Raw genomic sequence first — 27,192 nt, forward strand, 5'->3', positions numbered from 1 at the left:
ATAACCTTTTTATTGCAAAACCAGAGTGCACTAACTACATTTTTGACATCATCAATACATTTAGAAATGAGTGTCATATCACTTACCTACCTATAACCCATTTGGCTGCCCAGTTAAAAAACGTTAAAAAAACTTAGAAGCAGTTTTTCACAGTTTTACTCTTTGCGTAGTTACTGTGGTTAGACTTTGTAGGGCAGAATAGATCTCTAAGGACACATTTCAAATGAAAAAAGGAAAGACACAAAGCTATGATTTTGCTCTTTTTCAATGTGATTTTTAAAAGTCTGTAAGAATAAAAAAAGCATGCTCTCAAAATAGGTTCATTCAATTTTCATGCAATTATGTATTGCGTAATAATCATTACTGATTTCATAAGGCATGATAAGACGCTTTATAAAGTGTTATGGTCATTGCTATACAGCATTATGGATATGAGTGGATAATGAGTGCTTAAAACTATAATTAAACAGTGCTTTAAGAAGGCCACAATGCTTTATAAGTGTGTTTATACTGCATTACAGATGTGTTGTCCAAAGGACCGTCTGGGCAAAAAATGAAAGCTAATACAATTTTGTCCAGGTTCAAGCCCAGACTTTTCAGAGAAACCACATTTGAGACTGTGAATTCCTTCAAGTGTGACCTTTAAATCGCCGGCTGACCCACAGGAAGCGCTGACTGTCATGTGTCCTTTATAAAAGCAGAGTTTACAGCAGCTTTCATCACTACACACACTGACAGACATCCTGGGCTGAGCTGAAGGAGCCCTAACAGCAACACAGAGCGGTGAATAGAGCTGAACTGTACTGAGTCATGGTGAACAGCACACACAGCTCACCTCTTCTTTCATTTTTGATCCTTTTCAAAATTCAAATCCAGCAGTCCTGTAAGTGATTGACCAAGGTTAACTTAAGTTTTCACCCAAGCATGTTTAAAGTGTTTACTCACTGTCAAACTGTGTCCGGGAAAGTGTACACATACAGGTCACATAGAGATCAGTTGAAATAAGAACTGTTTCATGAGTTAAAAACTCCTTGGAAAGTTGAAATTAAAGTTTCGATTTCTCCGTCCTTTTTCCTCCTCAACAGTATAAAACATCTTCCATATTTGTAATGATGTGGGCACATATGGTTTAGGGCTGAGATATAGTTTCTTTAAGCATGATGGCAGCCTCTCCTATCCTGCGTCTGTTTGGGCTGCTTTTTGTGCATATTGTCAGAAATAAACGCTTTGCATCCACAAAAAACATCAAGTAAAGGAAGTTAAGTGAAGTAAATGTCACTCCATTTTTTTTCAGTGTAAGAACACACTTTGAAATGACACCTTTTTTTTATGTGGAGCTGCAGTCTGATCAGTTTGAATATATTGTTGAGAAATGGCTCCATCTGTTGGTAGGACACAGCAGGAACAACAACGTCTCAGGATTACAGGGATTATTGAATGACAAGAATCCAGCGTTGATCGTTGTGTGGGGTTTTTATTTTATACAGTCTATGGGTGAATTACATAGATTTCTAGCTCGGAGTTTGAGATCACGTGTTTTAAGTCCGCGTTTTCCATGCCCGTGACCTTTCCCCGCCAGCTGACTCACCGGAAGCGCTGACTTTCACGTGCCTCTTTTAAAAGCAGAGTTGACATCAGATTTCATCATTACACACTTTACACAGCCGGGACAGCAACACAGAGCGGTGAATAGATCTGAACTGTACGGAGTCATGGAGAGCAGCACACAGAGCTCACCTCTTTCTTCATGGAGGGAATGTTTCGTATTAAAGAGGATCAGCATGTTGGTCCCTGTTGGTTTCAAGGCAGAAATCAAAGAGTTGTCTAAATTGTCCTTCCCAGTGGTGAGTATGCTGTATTTAGATCTGCTGTCAGTGTCCAATCATTGCTGACCTATAAAATGATCTAAATAAATTAATAAATTGGATGGAATTCGATTGAATAATTTATTGTACAGCTCAGGTTCAAGTAGAAGAACTATGCCCACATCTCTTATTACTGGTTACCAGTAATGGAAGTAACAATAGCACTTAAAGTACAAAAGTTATCATCAATAATGTTTATTATGTGTCTGGATGATACTTACTGTTGTATTAGACACACTTTAATGTTCAAGTTGGAGCTAATATCATACATTTTATAGACTGCTGGACTTAATCTATAATAATAATAATAATAATACATCAATTGATTGGTTGATTATATTATGGAATAATAAATAAAGTTAAATATATGTTTTCCAGTAAATGTAGTGGAGTAAAATGACAGTGTTTGCCTCTTAGTTGTAGTAGAATAGAAGGTAAATTATAAGTTTATCACACATTTAAATTCCCCAAGTTACTTTTCATTTATTTTGATTTTTCTTGTCAGATTGTGGCCCAGTTTATGAATCAAAATAATTTAAAAAATGAATAAATTGGTGCATCAAACTTGTACATAATTACAGCACTTGATTAACTGAAATACACTCCACCACTGAGGGTTACTATAATAATCAATATATTTTAGTTGTCCCAGCTACTCTTTTTTAATTAAGTTTTTTCTCATCAGACTATGGCGGCGTTTATGTCGTTTGCAGTGAGCCTTGTCAGTACTATCTTCTGTGGCCATCTGGGGAAGACAGAGCTGGCAGGAGTGGCTTTGGCCATCGCAGTAAGTACAGTACTACAGGATACTAAAGTTAATACTGTGAAATATATACCAATAAAGCAACAGAGTTTGTGTTTTATCCTCAGGTTATTAATATCACAGGTATATCTATTGGATCTGGTTTGGCTTCAGCATGTGACACTCTGATTTCTCAGGTATGCGGCTATCATGTTTCCACTATGTTTCATCAGGTTTGACAAGTATTGACAACAAATCAAAGTTCTCTCTGTTTTCAGACCTTTGGGGGCGGTAACCTCATGAAAGTTGGGGTCATTCTGCAGCGAGCGATCCTCATTTTGTTACTGGCGTGTTTCCCCTGTTGGGCGATCCTCATTAACACAGAAGCCATTCTGCTGGCTGTCAGACAGGAGCCAGAGGTGGCCAGGTAAACAGTGTCAGAACTCATGTGGCTTCTTTTGCATTATTTATTCATCTATTGTTAAAACGAAAATCTCTCTCTAGGGTGTCTCAGCTGTATGTGATGATCTTCATGCCAGCACTTCCTGTGAGTATTTCAAACCTCTCACTGTGAAACTCACCTTTCTTCAACAATAAAGCCCCTGATGTTTCCTGTGTGGAGATCACTCTCTACACTCTTGCCCAGTGCTGTTGGGATAGGGAGAAGGAAGTTTTAAAAAATGGTATATTGAGGTCTGTTGTGTCCAAATATATGCAATTCAGGGATTGTATTTTTTCTCCTTGTCCTGTCTAGGCTACATTCATGTATTCTTTGGAAACAAGATATCTACAAAACCAGGTAAGGTCCAATATTATTCAGCATTAAAGATATAATGTGTATTTTTTTTGAGTTACAGTTACTATAGGGATTTAAATCAAATCTTTAGCTTTTGATTGGACTGCTAAAAAGTGGGCACAAGCTGTAACACTGGAGCTACAAAGCTCTGCTCTGCTACAGAAGAAACAAACCTCTCTCACCTGTTGTTAGATCAGGAGGAGGACAAGGGAGGGATGAACAGAAAACTTTGTCGACCTTCAAACGGCTTTGGTTACCAAGAAGGCACCACCTGTGCTGAAGTGACACACAGATTAAGCAAAGCTCTCCCTGTATGAATTCGACCTCAGCCACAATTTTACTTTGTAACAGTTTTGAGTACTTTGCCAACTGTTTCTGAGTGTTGGATATATCATCTGTAGAGATGTCGGCCTTCTGTCAAATGAAATGGGACTGTATGGCTCTTCACATGAGGTGGTCAAAGTGCCAGAAATATACATTTCAAAAAAGGGTGTTTCCACTACAACCAAATACCCGGAATGAGGCAGGTCTCATTCGCCGAAATGCCCCTAATTTGAATATGAGCAGTCCGGAGCTGTCTTTTGACAGGACTTTTTTCGGCCCTGTTGAAAAGCAGGGACATTTTTCTCCCCTGAAAAAAGCCTGGTTGCTGATTGGATAGAACGCTAAGAAGGATGTGACATAGTACTCGACGCCACAACAACACGAGCCATTTGTAAAAGCCGGCGAAGCACTGTTGCCAACTTAGCAATTTTGTTGCTATATTTAGTGACTTTTCAGTGCCCCTTAGCGACTATTTTTTCAAAAAAGCAACTGGCAACAAATCCAGCGACTTTTTCTGGTGTTATTGGAGACTTTTGGAGACTCCATCTTCTCTTCTTAACAAGCTGCAGGAGCGGCGGCTCGTTAAGAAGAGTAAGAACGAGTCGAAGCAGCACAGTCCTCCTACAGCAGTCTCTCCCAACTGCAGTCACAGAGCCAGAGGGGTTAACAGTTAGCTCTGTAGCAGTACAGTGTGTATGTGCTGCTGCTGAAGGAGGTGTTGACTTCGTGATCTCTGTTTGCTTACAACAAGCACCGGACACTAACATCACTATTAACGAATTAATTCACGATCACGGTGTTTATGATCAGCGGAGATGCTGTGCATAATTAGCCATGCTGCTTTGTTTATGATCAGCTGCTGATGTTGTGCACAGTTAGTGACAGCGGCCACAGTTGCATCTCCTGTGTTTAATCCGTCGCGTATGTGAACACGGATCACGGTCGAAACTGACGCTAAGCGATTAAGTGACGATCGAAAATCATACGTCACCTCCGGTGTCTCGTAAATCTCTCTGGGGGCCTTTTTGTAATGGAGACACACTGAGTGAGTGGACATTTAAGAGGCCACAGCCTGAGACTTTCCCGGTGGCCACTCTTTCCCCCAAAGGAAACACAGCTAAAAACTATTGCAGCAGCAGAAATGCAGACATCTCTACATGTTATACCTTAAGCAATTCCTACCAAAACATTCAAGGTTGATAAATAGCATTACAATTTAGAGAATAAATGTGTATCTGTAATCATCTTTCACTTGGCCTGTATGTAATAAGAATAATATTTGGGTCTTTTTCTGCAGGGCATCATATGGCCGCAGGTGTTCACAGGTGTTGTGGTCAATCTACTGAACGCTCTCATCAACTACGTCTTCCTTTACGCATTAAATCTGGGAGTGGCGTGAGTATTGCCTACTGATTCTTTCAGTAACATCATTAACACTTGCATCACGTAACCAATAATTAATAATAAACGACAAAATATTCTTCACAGAGGTTCAGCTGTTGCCAACACTATTTCCCAGTTCTCCTTGGCTGCAATTCTCTATGCTTATATCATCTGGAAGGGTCTTCATAAGGCCACCTGGGGAGGTGAGGACAACATTTGCATTAGTCATTAAATCAGAGGCTCCAACACTCCAATAACTCAAGCAGGTGTTAATGATATATTACAGTAATGAATTGGCTTGACAGTTTAATGAAGCTGAAGCTCAGGAGAGACTGAATGTTTGAAGAGATTAAACAAAGTAGTATTTTAATGAATGCATAAGTATTATAAGTCCACATGTAGTGCCCTAAGACTATATATCTAGCTAATTGTGTTAACTGCATTTTAAGAAACACCCATCTTCTTCTACTATTCATTCAAGGCTGTGTGTGCAATACATTCTCTTACAAAGAGCAACACCGACACATCTTGTTACAGTTTAACGTGAAAATTTCTATTTTCGTCAGAAATATGTCTGTAATATCTAGAACATACAGTGACATGGACATTTTATGTTGATTTTGGCGACCCCTGTGGACAAAAGTGGCAGTGTTTCTACGAGCACCAATATTCTGTAGTTCATAAAATAAACATGTTACATACCTGTCTGGGCCGATTTTGAATCCTTTTAATCCAACCAATTTATTTAATAATCGGCCAAGGTTCTTTTACCTGGATAATGTACTACTCTCTGCCAAACTTTCTCGGGGAAAGTGTGCTCTTTCCGATGCGTGCAATAAAGCATTTCATCAGATTCTGTAGGGAATTAGACATGATGACATTAAGAATAATCTTTTCACTGATTGCTAACATCAGTCATATAGAGTCAATAGTTTTAAATTTAGACTGTTTCATAACCAAGTAAAAACTTCTTAAGTAGTACTCATCGTTGTCACAACATGCTTAATTTAAGCGCCTTAGGCATTATATTAACATGCTGCTGTCACTTTTTCTGCCGATATCAGAATGAACAATATAGCAACTTCCTGACTTCCTGGAGTGTTGCCATGTTTGTTATTTACATCCAGCAAATCTGGTCGTTCTGTACGGTCCAGTAACACGAATTCTCTTGTTACTGGACCTCAGCAAGTATGTAAGCAATTCTGTTCACAATGCAACCTTTTGTCTTTGTGAATGTCCGTTTAATCCCCATCTATTCTGCGTACAATGTTCTGAGCAAAGTCCCTTTAAAATGTTTTTATTCTTTTGTTTTATTTTATATATTAGCATTTTTATAGAGAGGAGCCTACTTTATCTTCTTTAGATGTTCTTTAAAAAAATTAAGCTTATTTACATTATCTGTTGAAAGTAAATTTAAATGTGTGTTCTAGATGAACAGACGGACTGATGAATTAAATGAGTGATGAATGATTTATTAATAATTGATTCTGTCAGGCTGGTCTAAAGAGTGCCTGCAGGACTGGGGACCATACATCCGCTTGGCTATCCCCAGCATGGTCATGCTGTGTGTCGAGTGGTGGACGTATGAGATTGGAAGTTTCCTGGCAGGTAATGTCTTTGTGCCTTCTGACCATTTCTGTGAGCTAAAGTTGATCTGAAATCTTACTGGTGTTTGCCGTTGACAGGTCTCATAAGTGAGGTGGAGCTTGGAGCTCAGTCGGTGGTTTACGAACTGGCAAATATTGCATACATGGTAATCTTTCCTCAACTAAATACTCAATATGCATGAAGTTGTTATTGTGTGAACATCATTATTTGTTCATGTTCCAGCATGTTGATACAGTATTTTTGTTATCAGTTCCCTCTGGGTTTCGCTATAGCCGGCAATGTAAGAGTTGGGAATGCGTTGGGAGGCGGAGACACAGAGCAGGCAAAGCTGTCTGCCAAACTTTCAATGTTTTGTGCAGGTCAGTATACTGCGAAACACTATCTTATAAAGATGACATTTATCTAAGCTAAGATAACACGAGAATAACTGTTACATAAGTGTAATTTTGCTCAAGGAATGTACAGGACTAGCTTTGAGCTTAACAAACCAAAAAGTTCTAAACCTGCTTCAGCAAGGCTACTCATTGGCCAATAGTAACAGACCGTGGTTGTCCTTTGTGTGTTATTGTTAATGATGCAACCTGTGGAAAACTCATTTTGTTACTCTTTGCCACAGCGTCAGTCTCAATATGTTTGGCAGCTCTCATTGGCGGCCTGAAGAACCACATCTCTTATATTTTTTCATATGATGAGTGAGTATATCATGTGTTTTTTTTTTCTTAAAAACGCAACTGTAGTTTTTAATATTTGTACCAAACACAGGGTGAATTTTTTTTAACACACAAAGATTCATTGTCAAGTCTGGGGGAGCTAACAGGCTTTTCAAACAACCTTTTATCATGACGTCATTCAACACTGAAAACAATGAACTTTGCTTACATATCCTGTTAAGGATATGTTAATCCCAGTCCTCGTAAGCGGGCGGCCCGGGTTCGAATCCGGCTCGGAGCCCTTTCCCGCATGTCTTCCCCTCTGTCTCCCCCTTTCACTCTCAATATCTCTCCTATCAATAAAGCTACAAAATGCCCCCAAAAAAAAATATATATATTAACTTTCGGTAAATGTTACACTCAGCATCACTGTAATAAATGTCAATTTACTGATTCCTCTTTGGTCAACCATCTACTGTATACTAGGGTAATATAATGTGGTACAGTGCTCAATATAACACACAAATCTCATGATTATGTCATTTCACACTGTAAATTTGGAGTCTCTTGTCTTTCAGACAAATCAGGGAAAGGGTTGCTGACGTTATGACTTTATATGCTCCATTCATGTTTTTAGATGCAATATCAGTAAGTATCTATGAAAATACATCTAAACAAGATCTTAGGACAAATTCATAATTGCATTTGCAAAACAAAACAGGTTTTTTGTTGTTGTTGTTTTTGTATTTCTGTCAAGTCTAACCACTTATTTTCTGTTTGCGTGACTAGGCTGCCTGTGGAGGGATTATAAGAGGAGCAGGTAAACAGAGAATTGGAGCTGTTTGTAACATTTTTGGATATTATGGTGTTGGTTTTCCCATTGGAGTGCCACTGATGTTTGCAGCCAAATTAGGAATCAAGGGTGAGATTTACAGCATGTTTTCTAGCCTTGAGCTGTTTCTTTTTGGCACATTGCCTAACTGGTAATTTTTAAGTTTTCTCCCCAGAGATCCACCACAGCACCGGCATCTCTAAACTTGCCACTCTTAAAGCTAAAGATGAAAACTCTCTTGTTTCCTTCAGGTCTGTGGATAGGCTTGTTTACCTGTGTGTTTCTGCAGTGCTCATTCCTGATTTTCTACCTGATCAGAATGAACTGGAAGAACGCTACAGTCGAGGTGAGTATTCAGAGATAACTCTTCCAATTTTAGATTGCCTAAGGCTACTTCTTTATGAATCAATGCTCACACATTGCTTTTCTTTCAGGCTCAAATCAGAGCAGGAGTGTCTGGGACTTCCACAGGCACAAGTAAGATTGTACAGCAACTAAAACATTTCATACTGCCAGAGGGACAAAAAATAAAATAAAACGATCCCATTTGTATGTGCAGGCCCCCAACCAGATGGTCCAGAGAACTTACAGGGCCGAACAGACACCATAGACCTGATTGAGGCTGATGCAGAACCAGCAGTAACAACAGTGGGGCAGGAGCTCCCTTTCAGGACTCTGGTTCTGCGTCGGGGCCTGGCTCTGGCTGCCATGCTGTTCATCCTGGCTGCTGGAATCATTATGAACGAGCTAATCATTAACTTGGTTACATGAACATGAGCAAAGTCTACTGTAATAATCAGTGATTAACACCTCAGGCAACCCGTGCACAATATAATGCAGATGTTTGCGGTGCAAGGTCTGAAAGCAGGGCCTGCAGAGGAAAAGCATGTGTGCAGATGGGCAAAAAGTACATAGAAAGTGAAATGGTGTTTGATCTATGAATTGATCTACTTAAGCTAAATATTACTTTCAAGTAATTAAGTCACAATATTTTCCAGTGATTCTGCCAGTCTGTGGCTCACAACCACATTCTGTCAAAGAGAATTAGTCAGACTAAAGACAGTTTGACAACCTATTTAATACAATAAACAGAGGCATTGTCGTTATATCGAGCTCTCAAAGTCAATCTGACTCATCATTTTGCATTAGAGATCGACATGACAAAAAAGCAGAGGAAACATAAAAAATGTTATCGTCTACAAAGAAATAAATCTAAAACAAAAATAATAGTGTATTTATTTATTATTTATTCACCTAATTTTTCATTAAATCTGTCACTTTCTGTCAAAGATAATGAGTCCAAGAGAGTGTTTTTATGACATTGAGCAAAAACAATGATTAAATGATGAAACATCTCAGGGTTATTCTATTGGGACCAGCACAGTGGAGACAGTTTGATCAGGAGTATATGTCGTATTGATCCAGTCCAAAGTAAAGTTGGCTTCTGAAGGCAGGTTTGGCAAGGGCACAAGGAAGTGCACACATGTTCCCACAGCCAGAAGTGCAACTGCTGCAAACATGGCGAGGCCTCGTCTGAGGACCAGCTGGCTGGTGGAGAGATGGACAGCCTTTAGCTGATCGAGCACATGTCCACCCTGTGTCTCCGTGTTCCAAACGTGGCACTCGGTGCTCACAGACATGTAGCCGTCCACTGACTTGGGAGAAAGACATCGGCCATAAGTATTTTGTTGAGTTGTATGCAGCAAAAGCAGTGTCAACTCAGCCAAAACATTAAAAAAAGCAGTTTAGAAGATAAGTAGGCCACTTACGTTCCCATTACTTGCTGTCTGGTCAGCAGTGTTGTTACCCGCAGCGTCTGTGCTTAATAATGTCGTCAGGGGAGTGTTTTTCTGTGCTCGGTTTACAGCCTGCAAACAAATACAAACAAACACATTTCTTCCATGCAACAAAGTGCTTTAAAAGCACAATTTGTCTCAGTAAGTCCAACTGTTGAGGCCTCTATACCTCCTCTGTTATTCTCTCCCAGTTCAGCTTAAAGATGACAATGATGTAGAAGGTGGATTGTATAATAACACAAATGAGCAGTCCCAGCCAAAAACCTGTGGAGAAATGACAAATTAGTGCACAGCAGGCTTCACTTGGGGAACAAACTTTTTTTTAGAAATTAAAAATAAAAGGTCACTTACCCAAAACTCGCAGTTTTGCAACAAATGTTAAAGTAACACTCAGTGAAAGTCCTATGCAGTAGTATCCAACAAAGTTGGCCACAGCTGGTATTTTCTGTTTGCCTGTGCCCAAGAAGATGCCTGTGCACACACACTGCAGTGCAAAGAGACAATCCCAAATAAAATTCTCTCCATTTATCTCTCTCTCTTGTTATAAACCATATTGCAAATACATTTGCCATGCTAACAAGAAAAAGACTCACCACAAGACCATCAAAGAGCTGAAGGAAACAGTAAGCATTCATCAGGTGTGACACCAGACCTATGATCTTCCTGAAATGAGGAATATAATTAACATATTTTCTGGCTAGCTAGGCCATTAAAAAGTTGTTGGGCTGCAGTGTCAAACCTTTAGCCAGTCAGGATCAGTGTTGCTGACCCACTGTATAGACTCCAGTAGATTGCAGAGCCTTTGAGATAGAACCAAGGCCATGACATTGTAACCCTAGTTCTATTAGCACCTTTGGGCCTTATAAGACTAGTGCATTCTCATCTCAGCTCATCAGATACTGACACTTTGGCTTTTTAGTTTTGAACATGTCATGACAGTGTGACCCCACTAGACTAATTTTAGGGTTTCAAGGTTGACTCCAAATAACAACTAACATGAACATCACCCATCCACCACTAATCGCACACACCCTAAAAGTGGCTCTTTATATTGCACCCATTACTCTAAGCATCTAATATTGCCATGGATTGGTTCACATTGGAGTTAATAGAAAGCCTGGAGCGTGTCATACAGACACGAAAGGGAGCCTTGTGCATCTGTATCAGGAGCCAAGGATCATGAGATGGGTCAGTATCTGAAGAGTTAGGAGTGAGACCGACTGAAAGAACCAGTGGTGGAAGAAGTATTCAGATCCTTTACTTAAGTAAAGGTACTAATACCACACTGTGAAATTACTCCACTACAATTAAAAGTCCTGCTTTAAAAATGTATTTAAGTAAAAGTACAAAACTATCAGCATCAAGAAGTACTTAAATTATCAAAATATATTCCAAATGTATTATTGGATTATTATTATTATTATTGATGCATTTATGTAAGCAGCGTTTTAATTGTATCAAGGTAGGGCTCAGTTTGATTAGTTACTTTACTGTTATGAGGTTTAATTTTAAAAAAAAATCTCATCACTAAAAATTTAGTTTGTTGTTTTATGTTAAATCTTGACTTGAAAGCTGGCAGCTAAATGTAGTGGAGTAAAAAGTACAATATTTGCCTCAAAATGTAGTGAAATAAATAAATAAAATGGAAATACACAGGTAAAGAACAAGTACCTCAAAATGACTTGTGTGAATGTACTTAATTACATTCCACAACTGGAAAGAACTTACTATCTAACATAAATTAATTAATGCTTAAAACTCAAATAAGCCTATGTTGACCTTTGGCATCCTGACATACTCCTTATGTGGACGTATGCAGACATCAGTAAGAGAAGATATGTTTCCCTTGAAACATATTTGAGGATGCTGTTTTATTGAATCGGAAAGTTATTTAAGAACACAGGGTGGATGAAGCAATAGTACTTCAATCATAGAGTATGACAATTGAAACTGAAATGTGAAGGCAGCTGTAATGACTCACTCATCAGATGTGAAGATGAAGCCGATCACTGTTTTAGTAGAACCAAGCACAAGACCTTCAACAGCTGCAAGGCTACCTGGAAGAGAGGAGCTGTAAAATCTGTCAAACAATAGAAAATGTTGAAGAAATCAAACATCCAGTGTTGATTTATTAACAAAGCAAAAACAACATGTTTATAACTGACCTGCAAGAGCCAATGACATCTTGGTGGTGAGGATGGCCCTGGCAGTGTCTCCTGCTCCGAGAGCATTCCCCACTCGGGCACAAGCTGCAGCTTGAATACCAAGAGGGAACTATGGGTTCATGATGTTTTTGGAAAGAGTATGGAAAAGAGTAGGTTCCTAAGTGTTCAAAAGTGACTCAAAATGAAAAATATAGTTTAAATATGTTTTAAGTAAGAATACAACATTCTGACTTTCAGTTAGTACCATGTAGGTTATGAAAGACACCATCATCACAGCATGTTGGGCTGCCAGCTCATCTTCACTCAGCATTCCTGATCAAAGACAAAAACAAGTCATGACGACGTGTTTGTATCTGGTTTGTTAAAATTAAAATTATGAATACCTAATACTTCCTTTACCTGCAAAGAATCCACCAAACTCATAAACCCACCACTCAAAGCACTTCATAAATGTACTGGGAATGGCCAGTTTCATGTAGGAGCCCCACTCCTGCAGTGATTCCACAGACCAGCCTGCAGGGGGAGAGAGAAACTCAGTTATGTGGAGAGGAAAAGATGGTGAAGGAGATCATACCACAGATATCTTAAATTGTCACCCTGTTAAAATAATCGCCTAACTTATTTTTTCAAGTTTTGCAGGAAACACAAAAAGCTTCACCAAAAGTGTAACATATGACATTTATTGATCATTTCACTCAAAAAGGATGTAACAAAGGATGGCTATTGGCATAGTAATAACACTGTGTGTAAATTATGTAACTTAAGAGAAAGAAATGACTTAGGCAATTTTTGGAACATGCCTTTGTGACTTAAGCAAGATATGGTAACACTTTATTTTGAAGGTGTCTACATAAGAGCGTGTCATAAACATGACATTAATGCTTATGATACTTGTCATGTCATGTTTCTGACAGGCTTGTGTGACTCTTATTGTGTGACATTTTATTTTGACTTAGGCATAATATATCTGCTTAAGTCACACACTTGACATAGGCCATTATCTTAAAGGGGTAAAATCACATGATCTGATCAACTGAGGATGTAGGCGATTTTACCATAGGTGGCCGGAGTCATGAGGAGATGGTTTAGGCAAAAAAACAATTTTGACAAAAAATGACTTAGGCGATTATTTTAACAGTGTGACGATATATTAATATACAATTAATATAATTGTCCCTCACCTCCCCATGTTTTTAAATGAAGCTTCTTCCACCAAATGTAAGCAAACAGAAAACTGCAGATGTAAAAATGACACAGTGCATTGGCTGCTGCAGATCCGCTGTAAGACATGAACATAGACATGTTGAGTATCAGTGTGTGTAATAGATTTATTCAGATTCAGAAACCGCTACAATGACATGTTAGTACACCTACCTCACCCCCAGATCCAGCCAGTATATAAAGATGTAGTTTGTCACAACATTTGCTATGTTCGCCATGGCAGCAGCATACATTTGTGGCACTATTATACCCTGAGTACACAAAGCACATGTGAAAAAGCCATTTATTCCCTTCGCCTCAGGAATCACAATAGATATAATAAGGTTTACAACATTCCTATACACTGAAATACAATGAAATGAGAAACTGGACAACAATGCACCTGGTTCTGCAGGTAAGACACCTGGAGACGTTGTAGAAACATTACCTACAAACAGAGAGGATTTCTATAAGGGGAGTATCATTTATTTACCAGCTTACTGAGCGGAAAAATAATAACTGAAAAGTGTTGAATTTCCTTGAAAGGTGACAGAAAAGGTATGACTCACTGGTACTGCAGGAAGGAAGCTTGTAATATACAGCTGGGCTATTCTGAAATAAAAACGCTGTATTCAGTTCAAATTAAAGACAAACAAGCACTTAGAAATTTAAGATAATACACACATCATTCAATCTCACTGCCACTCAGAAGCAAGGATGTGTGGAAGATTTCCTGTTTTATGAGAATAGATAAAGCTGCATTCATTAATATTTTTATTCATCTGAAATCCAAGAAATTAATTTATTGCAAATAACTCCTCTTTTCTTGTTTTTAAGAAGTCTCTGATCAAGATTTTGAAGATTTTGTGAAAAATTAGCAAAATTGCATCAGCAGGTCATAGCGGTTACAAGTATCAGCACTTTAATTCTAACAAAGCCCAGAGGCTATTAGGCATTGATGATTCAATTCATTTAAAATATAAATATGTCAAAAATATTTGTATTGACATATCACTGTGTGTAATTGTAATCCATGTTGTATCCGTATATAATGCATTTCTGCAAGATAAAACAAAAGGAACTCATTTGTTTTTGTTAGTATTGGAACTCCAGATTTGACTCGGAAAAATTGGTATTTTATAAGTCCTCTACAAACAAAGAAACAATCAAATCCTGTTGTGAATATACTTATTTTGAGAGCAGCAACACTGACTCACTAGCTTAGGACCTCAAAGTTCTTTGCACTCAACACAAACATGAGAAAATATAAGTCTGAAATCCAAAATTCTTCTTTTGTCTGTTTACTTATGAACTTAAAATAATACAGTATATAAAAGTGTAGGTCAAAAGACTGTGTTGCTCCAAGGTCCAGTGGCTTCTGGCTCTTCTATTTCTTTTTACACTAAATCTAACAGGCAGTCAAATTACATTATTACTCTCATTTCTACATTCCACTTGCAACAGTATTACAAATTACATTTGCCATAGAAATGGCCACAACATTTATTTTCATTGTGAATTACAAAATGGTCTGAGAGCCACCTGCCAACATATACTGCCCTACAAAGTCTAACTGCAGTAACTACGCATAGAGTAACACTGAGAAAAACTGCTTTAAAGTTTTTTTAAAACATTTTTTAACGGGCCAGCAAAATGGGTTATAGGTAGGTAAGTGATATGACACTTATTTCTACATGAATTGATTATGTAGTTTTTATGCTCAAAAATTTTACCTTTAACCCCAAAAATGTAGTTACTGCATTCTGGTTTTGCTGTAAAAGGTTCTTATAGTAATGCAGAAACAGAGTGCAGTAATGAGAATGTTGCTGGCTTCTTTCAGCTTTTATATTTCGTTTTCAGTGAATTAACATTTTCAAATTGATTTTGTTATAAGTATATTTAGTAGTGTTTAACAACTCTATTCAAAGATTTGTGAATTTTAAACTCATTATCATAAAGTAATGCTATATTTTAATCTTAATATAATTTTATCTCACTTTTTCTAACTTTATCACTATCTAGATAATAATTTCCCTATCAAATAAACATATAATTTCTATTATTCTTGTCTTCATTATTCAATACAATGAAGAAATACAGGGCTACGCTCTGATGAGCGTCTGCTTTGGTTTTATGTTTAAATCTGTATATACATCCAAAGCACACAGTGGTAAGTGTAATTACTTCAGTCTACTGGTTTTGAGTTGGATTTTGTAGTTACTGCAATTTTTATATAATTATTTCTCTGAAATAAAGCTTTGTCACAAGATAAAACGGACATCAAGGAGTTCATTTTAAGTTATAACTCAATTTCAATCAAATTTGTAGTTACTGCAGTTAGACTTTGTAGGGCAGTATAGGCCGTAAATCATGTATCGCTGCTGTTACTGTGTTACCCCACCTTTGAAATCAAAATTCAAACTCCTTGGCACATCTTAATCTGTCCTTCTTACCTGGCCACCTCAGGGTGCTGGTTCAGGCATAACAGGACGGCCTGGGCGTTAATGAGCAGCCCCCAGCAGGGCAGACAGAACAACAGCAGTATGATGATGCTGCGCTGAAGGATCACTCCGACCCGCAGCAGGTTCTTACCACCAAATGTCTGCATGACACAATTTAAGTTTTAGAAAAATGGAGGGGACAAAAAAAAAATTCCAATGTCTTATGTGATCATATCAAAAGGGTTTCCACACCTGAGACACCAAAGTATCACATGCCAATGACAGACCAAATCCTGTTGCTGCAGTGGTAATATTAATGGTCTGAAATGAAAATGAAACACAGTTGAATGACATTCTCTTGACGACTCTGATGTGAGCAATATGTATACTGTTTGTCTGAGTTAATGTACATATTGATTGAATTATCAGGCAGACTTGCACCTATTTCGAACGTTATCACATGATTGGATGGGTGTGATCAGTGGTTATCATTCTGAAAAGAATGGGTGAGCAGGAGCCTGCTCCGCCTGCTGGCAGGTGAAGATGGTTGTTATCAGCCCGCATTCAGTTATTAAAAGGCTGTAGTTTCACCATGATTTCTCTACAACACTACTTCTCTTAGGTCAGGGCAAAAACCTCCTGGTTTGGCATTATAAAAGACTGCTGAAGAAGTTTAAAAAGTAAATCAATAATTGCAAGTAAACGGCATAAGTGCAGCTGTTATGAGGACCATGTGAGTACTGGAAGTGACAGAGCTACATTGGTCACGTAAAAAAAGGTGCACAAATGTTAACTGGAGTTAACTCAAACAATGTTGTTGTCTTTTGTTTTCACATGAGCCCTGGTCTCCTGGGTGAAAGTCTTGGTTTGATTGACCCATCCCCCTACGCTCCCATCTACCCTAAGAGCCACTTTTTATGTTTTATACTTCTTTTTCCATGCTTCCCCTTCAATTAAACACTTCAAAATGTCACTCCACCTTGGTGTTATTCAAAAATGATTACAGCCACTAGAGTGCCACCAACATGTAGATATAGCTGCCTGTTCAAAGGGCTGAAAAACAACCTACTGGCCTACCAGCAGGCGGAGCAGGTCCACTTGCCCATACTATGTGATGATAACTGCTGATAAACGCCCATTAAATTATCTGATAACATTTGAATTGGGTGTTTCTTAATTCTAGATACAGATGACCACTTACAGCACAAGCTAGTCCATATCCAGCCATCACTTCATTTCCCAGACGCCCACAGAACATCGTAACCACAAATGGAAGCAGGTAATTAAGGATCCGAGAGAGAAGCTGGAAGGACAAACATCGACAATGGTGCAGATGATACAGCAAACCATCTCACAGTTGATACATTATAAATAACAGTAAACACAACTTGCAATTTATTATCCTGGCACTGTCAACACTTTGTCAGGTTGCAGGCACTGCTTGAAACCTGCCAAACACTATTTTAGGTCTATTGATTTTTGCTTCTAAGTCTCAGACATGAAAGTTTGTTTACCTGACATCTCATCAATCCTCTGTTGTATAAATCATCTTTTCAGCAAAACAGCCCCAATCCACAGTCATTTACAGACAGAGAAAGTCAATCCTTACCAGAGGCCCTGTCATCCTCAGGATGTGGTACAGTTCCTCCCTGTGGGTCAGGGGAACCCTGCGGCGCAGCCAACTGCAGCAGAAAAGCTTGTCACTGGACCCCTCCATGTCTGCAGCTCGAGATGCCAGTGCAGGTCTTTCTGCTGAATGTCTGTCTTTTCTCTCATGGTCTTGTCTTAGTTGCTCTCCAGGATGTCCCAAAGAACAGAAATCTTTGCTGTGGTCACAGCTGCACTGGAATCAGGCCAAGGCCAGCTGGAACCACGCAGATTTTGAAAAACAAGAAAAAAAGAGCCTACAAGCAAAACTTAGTTGGGTAGCCTGAAAGCCAGGATGTATTGATGCTGAGTGGTTAAACATGGAAAACGATTTTGTTCTGATCAATGATTCATTGATCAGAACTAAATGATTCAACAACTCAATGATTCATTGATCAGTTTTTCCATCACATGGAAAAATATAAAACATTTACAAAACTGCAGACCAGACAAGAGAAGGTAATAATTCATCCCTTTGTTAGAGAAAGTCTTTTTCAAAATATTGAGAATTGATTGTTCTCTAAAAAATTACAGACTCGGTGTGAATCAAATGTTTTAATACATGCAGCATGGAGAGAGAGCCACAGCATGGTTGTTTTAAACAGGACATTCAGAGTGACTTTACTTTTACACAATAATGTAATTAAAGGACCAACAGTTGCTGACCTCTACACATGGTTGACCAGTTCACAGTTGCTAATCTTCAAACAGTCCTACCTTCAAGTTAATTATTACATGAATCTACTCTGACAGCCTCAAAACTTAAACCCAGAAAACCACACAGACCGAACCAAAAAAATATGCAATTATGAAATATTTCCCAAATTGGCTAAACATAATAACAGAAATAAAGTGTGGAGAGGAAGAAAGTTTTTATTTTCCATTTAGAGTTGGCCTAATGCATATGCATATATTTTGATGATTGATGTGAATGATACTTAATCCTTTTTGTAAAGTATTAATGCAGGAACGTGAATGTGAACTCTTTGTATTGTGTAAAGTCTATTTTTCTTCCACTTTTAACCCAATGTGAACACTAATATGCTAGCTAAGGAAAGCTGTGGCTGTGTTTGAAATGAATCAGACTATTCATAGTAAGTATGATGTAAAATTGAGTAAGTTGTGTGTTTCAACTGCACACTATCCTCTTTCTGTCAAAGATAATGGGTCCATGAGAATCTAAAACTCAGTGTTTTAATGACGTTAAGCACAAACAAAGACTTTATGATCAAGAATCTCAAGATTATCCTTCTATTGGGACAGCACAGTGGAGACAGTTTGATCAGGAGTATATGTCGTATTGATCCAGTCCAAAGTAGAGTTGGAAGGCACGATCTCTGGCAAGGGCACAAGGAAGTGCACACATGTTCCCACAGCTAGAAGTGCAACTGCTGCAAACATGGTGAGGCCTCGTCTGAGGACCAGCTGGCTGGTGGAGAGACGACCACCCTTCAGCTGCTGTCCATCTTGTGTCTCCTTGTTCCCATTATGGCACTCAGTGCTCACAGACATGTAGCCGTCCACTGACTTGAAGGAAAAAGTATCATATTACTTGATTTTATAGAGTCATATGGAGGTCAAGCACATTAAAATTTACAAGTCGAGTTCTCAGATGTTTGATTTTTTTAACCCAAAGGGATGGTTCAGATTTTTTTGAAGTATGTATGAGGTACAGGGGCAGCAGCAAAACATATTTTAGCCAGCTAAAAAAGACCCACCTAAAAAATCGATATCAGTTGCAGCATGCACTATATTAAGAATATTTTCACTGCATTACCTTGCTGTCAGGCAGCCCTGTTTGAGTTACCATTGAGGGAACTGAAGTCATTGCACGCACATCAAATTCACCAGACACTATCAACATTTCATCACCTCTTAGAAAGCAGTAGTTGCTGGACTATCAATGCCTTGATCGTTGAGTCTTTTGTAGTATTGTGTTACTTTGGTGTTTTAAAGGAATAATTTTGATTCATTAAAGTCACACAACGCAGCAGTCCCCTAACAACTTCTGTATTCTGTGAGGTAAAACTACTGTTTTTGTCACTGGAGTGTGGTTGCTTTGATGAGAGCATGGATAAACACCAACAATCATCTACTGTAGCCTCATACAACCCAACTTCAAAAAATCTAAAAAAAAATACCTTTTAGTTTTCTGTAGAACATTAAAAATAGAACACAGAACACAAAAGTCCAGTGATGTGAGAAACAAGTTATGAAAAGCCACTTAGGTTGTTAGTGTTAATAAAAACAGCCCACTTATGTTTCTATTACTCACTGTGTGGTTGTCAGCTGTGCTTATTAATGCCATGTGTGTCTTTTTCTGAGCTCGTTTCACAGCCTGCAAACAGATACAAAAACCAAACTGCAGATTTCTCCTTATTTATACATTTAACAAAGAGCTACTGAGATTTGCTGGATTTTTCTCAGCAACTGATGCTGAAGAAAATAATAGACAACTTCAGCCAGTATATCTAAAAAAAATTGACACCCTGCATGATTCTGATTTTTAGATTAGCCAGCAGCGTACCTCCTCTGTCATACTCTTCCAGTTCAGCTTGAAGATGACAGTGATGTAGAAGGTGGATTGTATAATGCAAGAAATGAGCAGTCCCAGCCAATAACCTGTGGAGAAATGACAAATTAGTCTGACGAGTGAACAGCAGGCTCCACTTATAACAACCTGCTCTTCCTCTGCAGCAATTTATTTGTCTTGAAAGTCTATGATAGTAGCAAAACATGGTCACTTCATAATAATTACCCAGAATTCTCAGTTTTGCCACAAACATTAAAATAACGCATAGTGAAAGTCCTATGCAGTAGTATCCAATGAAGTTGCACACAGCTGGTATCTTCTGTTTGCCTGTGCCCAAGAAGATGCCCGTGCACACACACTAGGATGGGGAAAAAACATTTTGTATTTAATATTTATGACTTTTTGTATCATATTGCAAATGCATTTTTCCAGCTGATAGACTCACCACAAGACCATCAAAGAATTGAACGAAACAGTAGGCATTCATCAAATGAGAGACCAGTTCTATGATCTTCCTGAAATGATAATGGAGATTGTGTCACTTTATTATCGCAGTTAACAGCTATAAAGTATTGAAATGTGAGTGCATGTAATGACTTACTCATCAGAGGTGAAGATGAAGCCGATCACTGTTTTGGAAGAGCCGAGCACAATACCTTCCACCACTGCAAAGCTACCTGGAAGAGAGAAGTTGTGACAATGTTGAAGAAATCAAACATCGATCCGTTGATCTGAAACAGCCTACAGGCTCACAGAGTCCCAGGTGACATTGGGCACGAGGCAGGGTTTGTCCCAGACAGATCACCAGGCAACCACAGCCATTCACACCTACGAGTAATTCAATGTCTTTTCCTAAATGTGGCTTGTGGCACCCCTATTGTTAAAAATGGTCAAAATAAAGCCTTTTAAGGATTTAAAAAAATTGCCATTTAAGCGTCAGAAGGTAAAACTTACTCTTGTCTACTAATGTGTTGTTGTTATCTGTGCTATTTAATCTGCTGTTCACCTTGGAACTTTGTTAAGAGAATATAATATATATGAACGAAATGTACTATTCTATTATTTTATTGTTGTTCTATGATAGGGCTTTTTGACCAGAGCCGGTTCCCGGCCAGTGCCCAATTGCGAACTGTTTTCCACCGCCAAAGGGTCGGCTCCCGGCCGGGAAAACTGGTTCCACAGCGGCACCAAGTCTTTGCTGGTCTTGAACTGTGAACCGCTACTTCAGGGGCTGGCGGCGGGGTTATCTGACCAACAAGACCAACTCTGTGCCCTTGAGAGAGACAAACTTAAACGTGTATCATTCATTTATTTGATTTGTTTAACTGCAATGTGATTGATACGGGCGAGCTAAAGTTAGCAGGTTAGCGTTAGCCTCCAACAAAGTCCAACATTAACATCTTACGTTCATCGTTAATAACAATATATTCGGCATCCATAGTGATCAAAATGAGTAGCACAGATGTGTCGTAGAGACTTGTAGTCTGCCGTTATTATACTTGCAGAGATGGCCGAGACATATACAGACGTTAGCAGTGACGTAATGACGTGATTCTAGAGCCTGTGGAAAAGTAAACAGGTTCAGAGCTGGTTCGCAAGTTGAACCAACTGTGAACCAGCACTAGCACCAGCTTCAAACTGGCCCTGAAACTGCTTTGGTTGAAAAGGGGTATGAGTAGTATAACGTGACTTCAAGCATTTCATTATTCAACCCTGTGTTGTAGGATGAAATCCTTGTCACTTGAAAATCAGTGCAATCTGAATTTTACCCGTTGGGTGTTTTAAGTATACAGTAACTCCTGGTGGTTCTCGTGTTAAACTAACACCTGCATGTCTCTGAACTGTGGGAAGAAGCTGGAGAACCCTGAGACAAGCCACGCAGATACAGGGAGAACATGCAACTCAACACAGAAAGGACCAAGCCCAGGGTTCAGACCAAGACCCCTGCCCAAAATCAATATCAGATATTAATTAAAACAAAAGAACATGTTTTTAACTGACCCGCAAGAGCAAATGACATCTTAGTGGTGAGGATCGCCTTGGCAGTGTCTCCTGCACCGAGAGCATTCCCCACTCGGGCACAAGCAGCAGCTTGAATACCAAGAGGGAACTATGGGTTCATGATTTTTGCAAAAAAAAAAAAAAGAAAAGAAAAAATACAGTCAGGAATCAGAAAGTATGAACACTTACAGACAAAAAAGCTTGTTCCTGAGAGTGTTCATTAACTTTAAGTAGTATAAGTAATGTTTTGTTTTTTTTAACAAATCTAAATCTGAGGCTTGCCCAGAGAAGAATACAACTTATAGTTAGTACCATGTAGGTTATGAAAGCCACCATTATCACAGCATGTTGGGCTGCCAGCTCATCTTCACTCAGCATTCCTGATCATCAGAGACAAAAACAAACATGACTCAGCATTTGTATCACATGCTGGTTTGATAAAAATCAATTATCTTAAACAAAATAGTTGTGTACAATGCATTGTTTACATGTATAGGAACAGGCTCAATGTTATTATGCAAATGCTTGGATTACCTGCAAAGAATCCACCAAATTCATAAACCCACCACTCGAAACATATCATAAATGTACTGGGAATGGCCAGTTTCATGTAGGAGCCCCACTCCTGCAGTGATTCCACAGACCAGCCTGCAGGGGGAGAGAGAAACTCAGTTATGTGGAGAGGAAAAGATGGTGGCTGAACAGAGTAAGGCATGAAAACATGGGGAGACCATGAATATTAAATCCCTCACCTCCCCATGTTGTTACATGGAGCTTCTTCCACCAAATGTAAGCAAACAGAAAACCACAGATATAAATCCAAGACAGAGTATTGGCTGCTGCAGATCCACTGTAAGACATGCACACAGGCATGCTGATATGAGAGCGTGTAACAGTTTTAATCAAATTTAAAATCATCTACTGACATGTGCAACTACACCTACATCACCCCCAGATCCAGCCAGTATATAAAGATGTAGTTCGTCACAACATTTGCTATGTTTGCCACGGCAGCAGTGTACATTTGTGGCAGTATTATACCCTGAGGACACAAACAGCAGGTGATGCATTGAGTACCACTTATACCTCTCCCCTCAGTAATTACATTAATTAACAAAATGTTTTGGTTTCCTGAAATAAAAGTAGAGGACAGTAGTGCACCTGGTTCTGCAGATAAGACACCAGAAGCTGATGTAGAAACATCGGCTAAAAGACAAAAATAGATTTATTTTTAGTTACATAAAGGTAATTTAAAAAAAAAATTAAGAATCTTATATATTTGAAATGTATTATTATGAATTTATATATATATATATATATATATATATATGTATGTGTGTGTGTGTGTGTGTGTGTGTGTGTGTGTATACTTGTTATTGCCTGTTATGTGTTATTTATTTGTTAAAATGATCAGGCTTGTTTTCATCAAATGGTCATACTCATGGCAGTATTTGTTTATATTGCAATAATCATTCTCATCCATCATTAAAAAATCTAAATCAAAACAGTTAAAATAAAAAGATAAAACACACAGAGATTATACAGTGATTTTCCTATACATCACTAAAATGTCTTGAATTTGCTCATGAAGGTAATAGAAAACTCACTGGTACAGCAGGAATGAAGGCTGTCATATACAGCTGGGCTATTCTGAAAACAATAAGCTTTATTCAGATCCAAAAAAAAAAAAGTTTAAGGTAATATTCACTTTTTAGGGTCATACAGATATGCCTTTCAGGTGAAATGAAATGAAATGAAGAAGTTATAGTAAATATACAGTAGATTTAGCAACTCTGAAGAAGATAATACAGGAGAGGTGCTATTTTCCTCTCCTCATATAAACTCTAAATGTGATCGGTAAAGGTCATTTGATAAATATTTAGCATACAGATTACTAGTTTATGCTGAATCCACTCAGTGAATCTGTGGGGACCGGATTGATTTTAATGCAGAGCTGTTTGCTACTGCTGAGACTGAATATCATTCACGGACAGAGGCTCTGAGCTTGAAATGCAGGCTTGGTGCTGTTAGTTACCTGGCCACCTCGGGGTCCTGGCCCATGCATATCAGTATGGCCTCGGCATTAATGAGCAGGCCCCAGCAGGGCAGACAGAACAACAGCAGGATGATGGTGCCGCGCTGAAGGATCACTCCCACCCTCAGCAGGTTCTTACCACCAAATGTCTGCACAGACCACATCAATCATTTAAAAAAGGGTGTAATGAATGAACAGTTGGGAGTCAGTGGAATTGAGGACAAAACTGAATATAGGGCAAACCTGGGACACCAGAGTATCACATGCTATTCCCAGACCACATCCTGTTGCTGCAGTGGTAATATTAATGGCCTGTAATGAATATGAAACACACTTGAATGAGTCAGACGTTTACTTGAGGGCTCCGATGTGAGCAATATGTCCATGAGTCATACGAGGAAATGTACATATTGATTAAATCATAAGGCTTGTGAGACTATTGTAAAATTAATCTTGAGAAGGTGAGTTCATAGTTTAATATTTAATTTTCTCACTTGAATTTACATTGCCACCTGTCATTTGCTCATTCTAGCCCCCACAAGTCTGTGGAGCGTACGGAGGAAAACTTACAGCAGAAGCTAGTCCGTATCCCGCCATCACATCATTTCCCAGACGCCCACAGAACATCGTAACCACAAATGGAAGCAGGTAATTAAGGATTCGAGAGAGAAGCTGGAAGGACAAACATCAACAACGGTGCAGGTGATCAGTGGTGGAATGTAACTAAGTACATTTACTTAAGAACTGTTCTGAAGTAAAATGTTGAGGTATTTTACACTTCTGCTCTACTGCATTTTAGAGGCAAATATTCCACTTTTTATTACATTACATGTGACTCACAGCTTTAGTTACTCTTCAGGTTGAGATTTTACATTAAAAACATGATTAATTTAAATTGATGATTCATGTTTACAAATAAAACCACATAACAGTATATTAAGTATTTCAAATGAACCTACCTAATAGTCAAATGATCCATATATAAATGCATCAACAGTAATAATAATCCAATAATATATATAGAATACATTTTTAAAAATTTGAGCGTGGTCATTCTGCACAAAAAGTATTTTTACTTTGAAACTTTTAAGTACATTTTGATGCTGATACTTTTGTATTTTACTCATTAAGCTTTTGAGAACTTTTACTAGTAGTGGAGTAATTTGGCAGCTATATTATTCACAGACTGTATTATTATTTATACTTAAGTAAGGAATCTGAATACTTCTTCCACCACTGCAGTTGATACAGCTAACCATCTCCCAGATGATACATTGTAAATTACAGTTAACACAAGTTGCAATTAATTAGCGTGGATCTCTTTGCAAACGAGCTATCACACTGTTATCACTTTGTCAGGTTGCAGCCACAGTTTGAAACCTGGCAAGAACTCTTCTGGATGACTGATTTCTGCTTCTCAAACTCAGACATAAAGTCGTTTTTTCCCTGACAAATCAAGCCAAACACTCTCATCAATCTCACCTTGCGTATATCAACTTATTACAAAGGACAGCCTCAGTCCACACAGTCAGCTCGCAGAGGGAGAAAGCTATGTAAACAGTGCCAATCCTTACCAGAGGCCCTGTCATCCTCAGGATGTGGTACAGTTCCTCCCTGTGGGTCAGGGGAACCCAGCGGCGCAGCCAGCTACAGCAGAAAAGCTTGTCACTGGACTCCTCCATGTCTGCAGCGTCCAGATACGAATGCAGGTTTTTCCACTGCAGCGCTGGTCCTCTCTGTCATGTACTTATCTTTAAGCTTTCTACAGACAAGATTCACCATGGTTGAGTATTTCAACACTTTAAAAAGTTACTTATAAAGTAAACCTTGGCTAGTTACACAAATTGAATTTCAGGTTAGAGGCTGTGACAACAATTATGTAAAAATTGTGCAGAGTTCATCCTTTGTGTCTAGATCTATGTTCTCTAGGCAGATGGCATGCATGACATAAACACTTTAATTTTCTAATTAAAAAACAGTTAAAATTTAATTTTGCATTTCATTGAATTCACTGAGTGAATGATTATACGGCCAATAGATGCCATTGTAGGAAGCATATTAAATAACCAAAACCTGCCTTCGCTGTAACTCAGTGTAGTCGGATGTGATATGAGAACAGACAGAAGGTGTGAAGTCATGATTATTCATGAATCTCATCTTTTGCATTTTAATGACTGCACAGGTTTCCTTTGAAGAAATGGAAGCAGTCCAATCAGTCACCATCAATTCAGGTCGACACATTCATGAAAGTGTTTGGGGGATATAAAACATTAACCTGTCATATGGTTCTGTGTCCTACTGGAGAGCAGTAAAGGTTAGCCAGTCACCGCTCTGACAGCATCTAGAATGAGACGCAGGCCTCTGCTGCTAGCAGGCAGAAAACCCATTCAACAAGCCATGTGTAGCAGAGTGATAGCATGTGTCAGGGTAAGTAAGATCCCTGTTCCATGGATGGAAAACATAGTTGCACTTAAGGCGTCTTAAGGTGCCTTAAGAAATAAGATGATTTAAAGATTGCTTCAGGCTTCCCCAAAATGCTCAAAATCTATTTCTAAATCTATTTATACTGTAGACTAAATAGGATTTTAACACACCCCCTCTCCAGCATAAATGTTGGCATTGTATGTCTCTGCAAACCAGAGATAATGTTAAACATCTACATTTTGAATGGCTATGACTCATTGACTGTGAGTGTTTGGACACGGATCAAGCCAAACAAGTAGGGCAGCAATAAGTTCAAGCTAATTGGTCACATGCAGTGAACATGCACCATCAAGCCATAAACATTTGCTTGTGGTGCTGCGGAATCTTCACCTCTTTGTGTCACATAGAGTTTGGAGTTAGACCAGGCATCCTAACTATCATAGATTTGGTTTTTCTTTGCTGTGGTTTATTTTGATTCTCGCTAATATGGAGTACTGAAGCTCGGTAACCAGCCCTACTCCTACACAGGGAGGGGAGGATTTGGTGCATCTGCGTGGTACATCCATGATTTCCACTGGATGATGCAGGAGTTAAACATACACAGACATAAAAATAGTTTCCATTAACTCGAGTGTGTCACTCTGATCGCTTCTCTTATTGAAAATCCGGCTTAAGGATGAAGCCTTCCACATGATGTTCAGTGTTACACTCTGAGACAGAGTCTGCTAACATAAACTCTGGAAAGTGGTC

At 38.7% G+C, this 27,192-nt stretch overlaps 3 protein-coding genes across 3 annotated transcripts; 1 reads left to right on the forward strand and 2 right to left on the reverse strand.

The window, feature by feature from the left end:
- The first annotated feature begins 1,635 nt into the window (after positions 1–1,635).
- Positions 1,636–9,106, forward strand: slc47a3 (solute carrier family 47 member 3). Its single transcript, XM_059331838.1, has 17 exons — positions 1,636–1,844; positions 2,551–2,652; positions 2,736–2,804; positions 2,886–3,034; positions 3,112–3,154; positions 3,362–3,406; positions 5,025–5,122; positions 5,216–5,313; positions 6,605–6,718; positions 6,796–6,863; positions 6,969–7,077; positions 7,335–7,410; positions 7,947–8,016; positions 8,158–8,290; positions 8,452–8,546; positions 8,635–8,677; positions 8,760–9,106. Exons 1-17 carry the CDS (start codon positions 1,713–1,715, stop codon positions 8,969–8,971), a joined length of 1,656 nt encoding a protein of 551 aa, XP_059187821.1. The 5' UTR covers positions 1,636–1,712; the 3' UTR covers positions 8,972–9,106.
- Positions 9,107–9,258: 152 nt separating this feature from the next.
- LOC131970442 (multidrug and toxin extrusion protein 1-like) lies at positions 9,259–17,560 on the reverse strand. The gene is made up of 17 exons (XM_059331836.1): positions 17,412–17,560; positions 17,004–17,105; positions 16,055–16,123; positions 15,815–15,963; positions 13,931–13,973; positions 13,765–13,809; positions 13,536–13,633; positions 13,343–13,440; positions 12,561–12,674; positions 12,406–12,473; positions 12,162–12,270; positions 11,978–12,053; positions 10,590–10,659; positions 10,348–10,480; positions 10,166–10,260; positions 9,970–10,068; positions 9,259–9,855 (listed from the first exon to the last, which is right to left on the reverse strand). Exons 1-17 carry the CDS (start codon positions 17,517–17,519, stop codon positions 9,562–9,564), a joined length of 1,770 nt encoding a protein of 589 aa, XP_059187819.1. The 5' UTR covers positions 17,520–17,560; the 3' UTR covers positions 9,259–9,561.
- Positions 17,561–17,933: 373 nt separating this feature from the next.
- Positions 17,934–25,721, reverse strand: LOC131970316 (multidrug and toxin extrusion protein 1-like). Its single transcript, XM_059331681.1, has 17 exons — positions 25,593–25,721; positions 24,589–24,690; positions 24,262–24,330; positions 24,019–24,167; positions 23,591–23,633; positions 23,145–23,189; positions 22,928–23,025; positions 22,736–22,833; positions 22,518–22,631; positions 22,296–22,363; positions 21,984–22,092; positions 20,584–20,659; positions 20,428–20,497; positions 20,208–20,340; positions 19,977–20,071; positions 19,725–19,787; positions 17,934–18,976 (listed from the first exon to the last, which is right to left on the reverse strand). The coding sequence occupies exons 1-17, from the start codon at positions 25,698–25,700 to the stop codon at positions 18,701–18,703; spliced, it is 1,716 nt and encodes a 571-aa protein (XP_059187664.1). The 5' UTR covers positions 25,701–25,721; the 3' UTR covers positions 17,934–18,700.
- Positions 25,722–27,192: the final 1,471 nt, after the last annotated feature.

Source organism: Centropristis striata, chromosome 4 (assembly GCF_030273125.1).
Source record: "Centropristis striata isolate RG_2023a ecotype Rhode Island chromosome 4, C.striata_1.0, whole genome shotgun sequence".
NCBI lineage: Eukaryota > Metazoa > Chordata > Actinopteri > Perciformes > Serranidae > Centropristis > Centropristis striata.

Coding starts and splice junctions, on each gene's coding strand:
- LOC131970316 (XM_059331681.1), bottom strand. CDS start 25,700: ATGGAGGAGTCCAGTGACAAGCTTTTCTGCTGTAGCTGGCTGCGCCGC. Junction 23,634..24,018: donor CAGGACCCCGAGGTGGCCAG/GTAACTAACAGC, acceptor TATTGTTTTCAG/AATAGCCCAGCTGTATATGA. Junction 20,072..20,207: donor GGCAAAACTGAGAATTCTGG/GTAATTATTATG, acceptor ATTTCTCCACAG/GTTATTGGCTGGGACTGCTC.
- slc47a3 (XM_059331838.1), top strand. CDS start 1,713: ATGGAGAGCAGCACACAGAGCTCACCTCTTTCTTCATGGAGGGAATGT. Junction 3,155..3,361: donor TCTTCATGCCAGCACTTCCT/GTGAGTATTTCA, acceptor TGTCCTGTCTAG/GCTACATTCATGTATTCTTT. Junction 8,547..8,634: donor GGAAGAACGCTACAGTCGAG/GTGAGTATTCAG, acceptor CTTTTCTTTCAG/GCTCAAATCAGAGCAGGAGT.
- LOC131970442 (XM_059331836.1), bottom strand. CDS start 17,519: ATGGAGGGGTCCAGTGACAAGCTTTTCTGCTGCAGTTGGCTGCGCCGC. Junction 13,810..13,930: donor GCTTCCTTCCTGCAGTACCA/GTGAGTCATACC, acceptor CTCTGTTTGTAG/GTAATGTTTCTACAACGTCT. Junction 12,271..12,405: donor TGTCTTTCATAACCTACATG/GTACTAACTGAA, acceptor ATGAACCCATAG/TTCCCTCTTGGTATTCAAGC.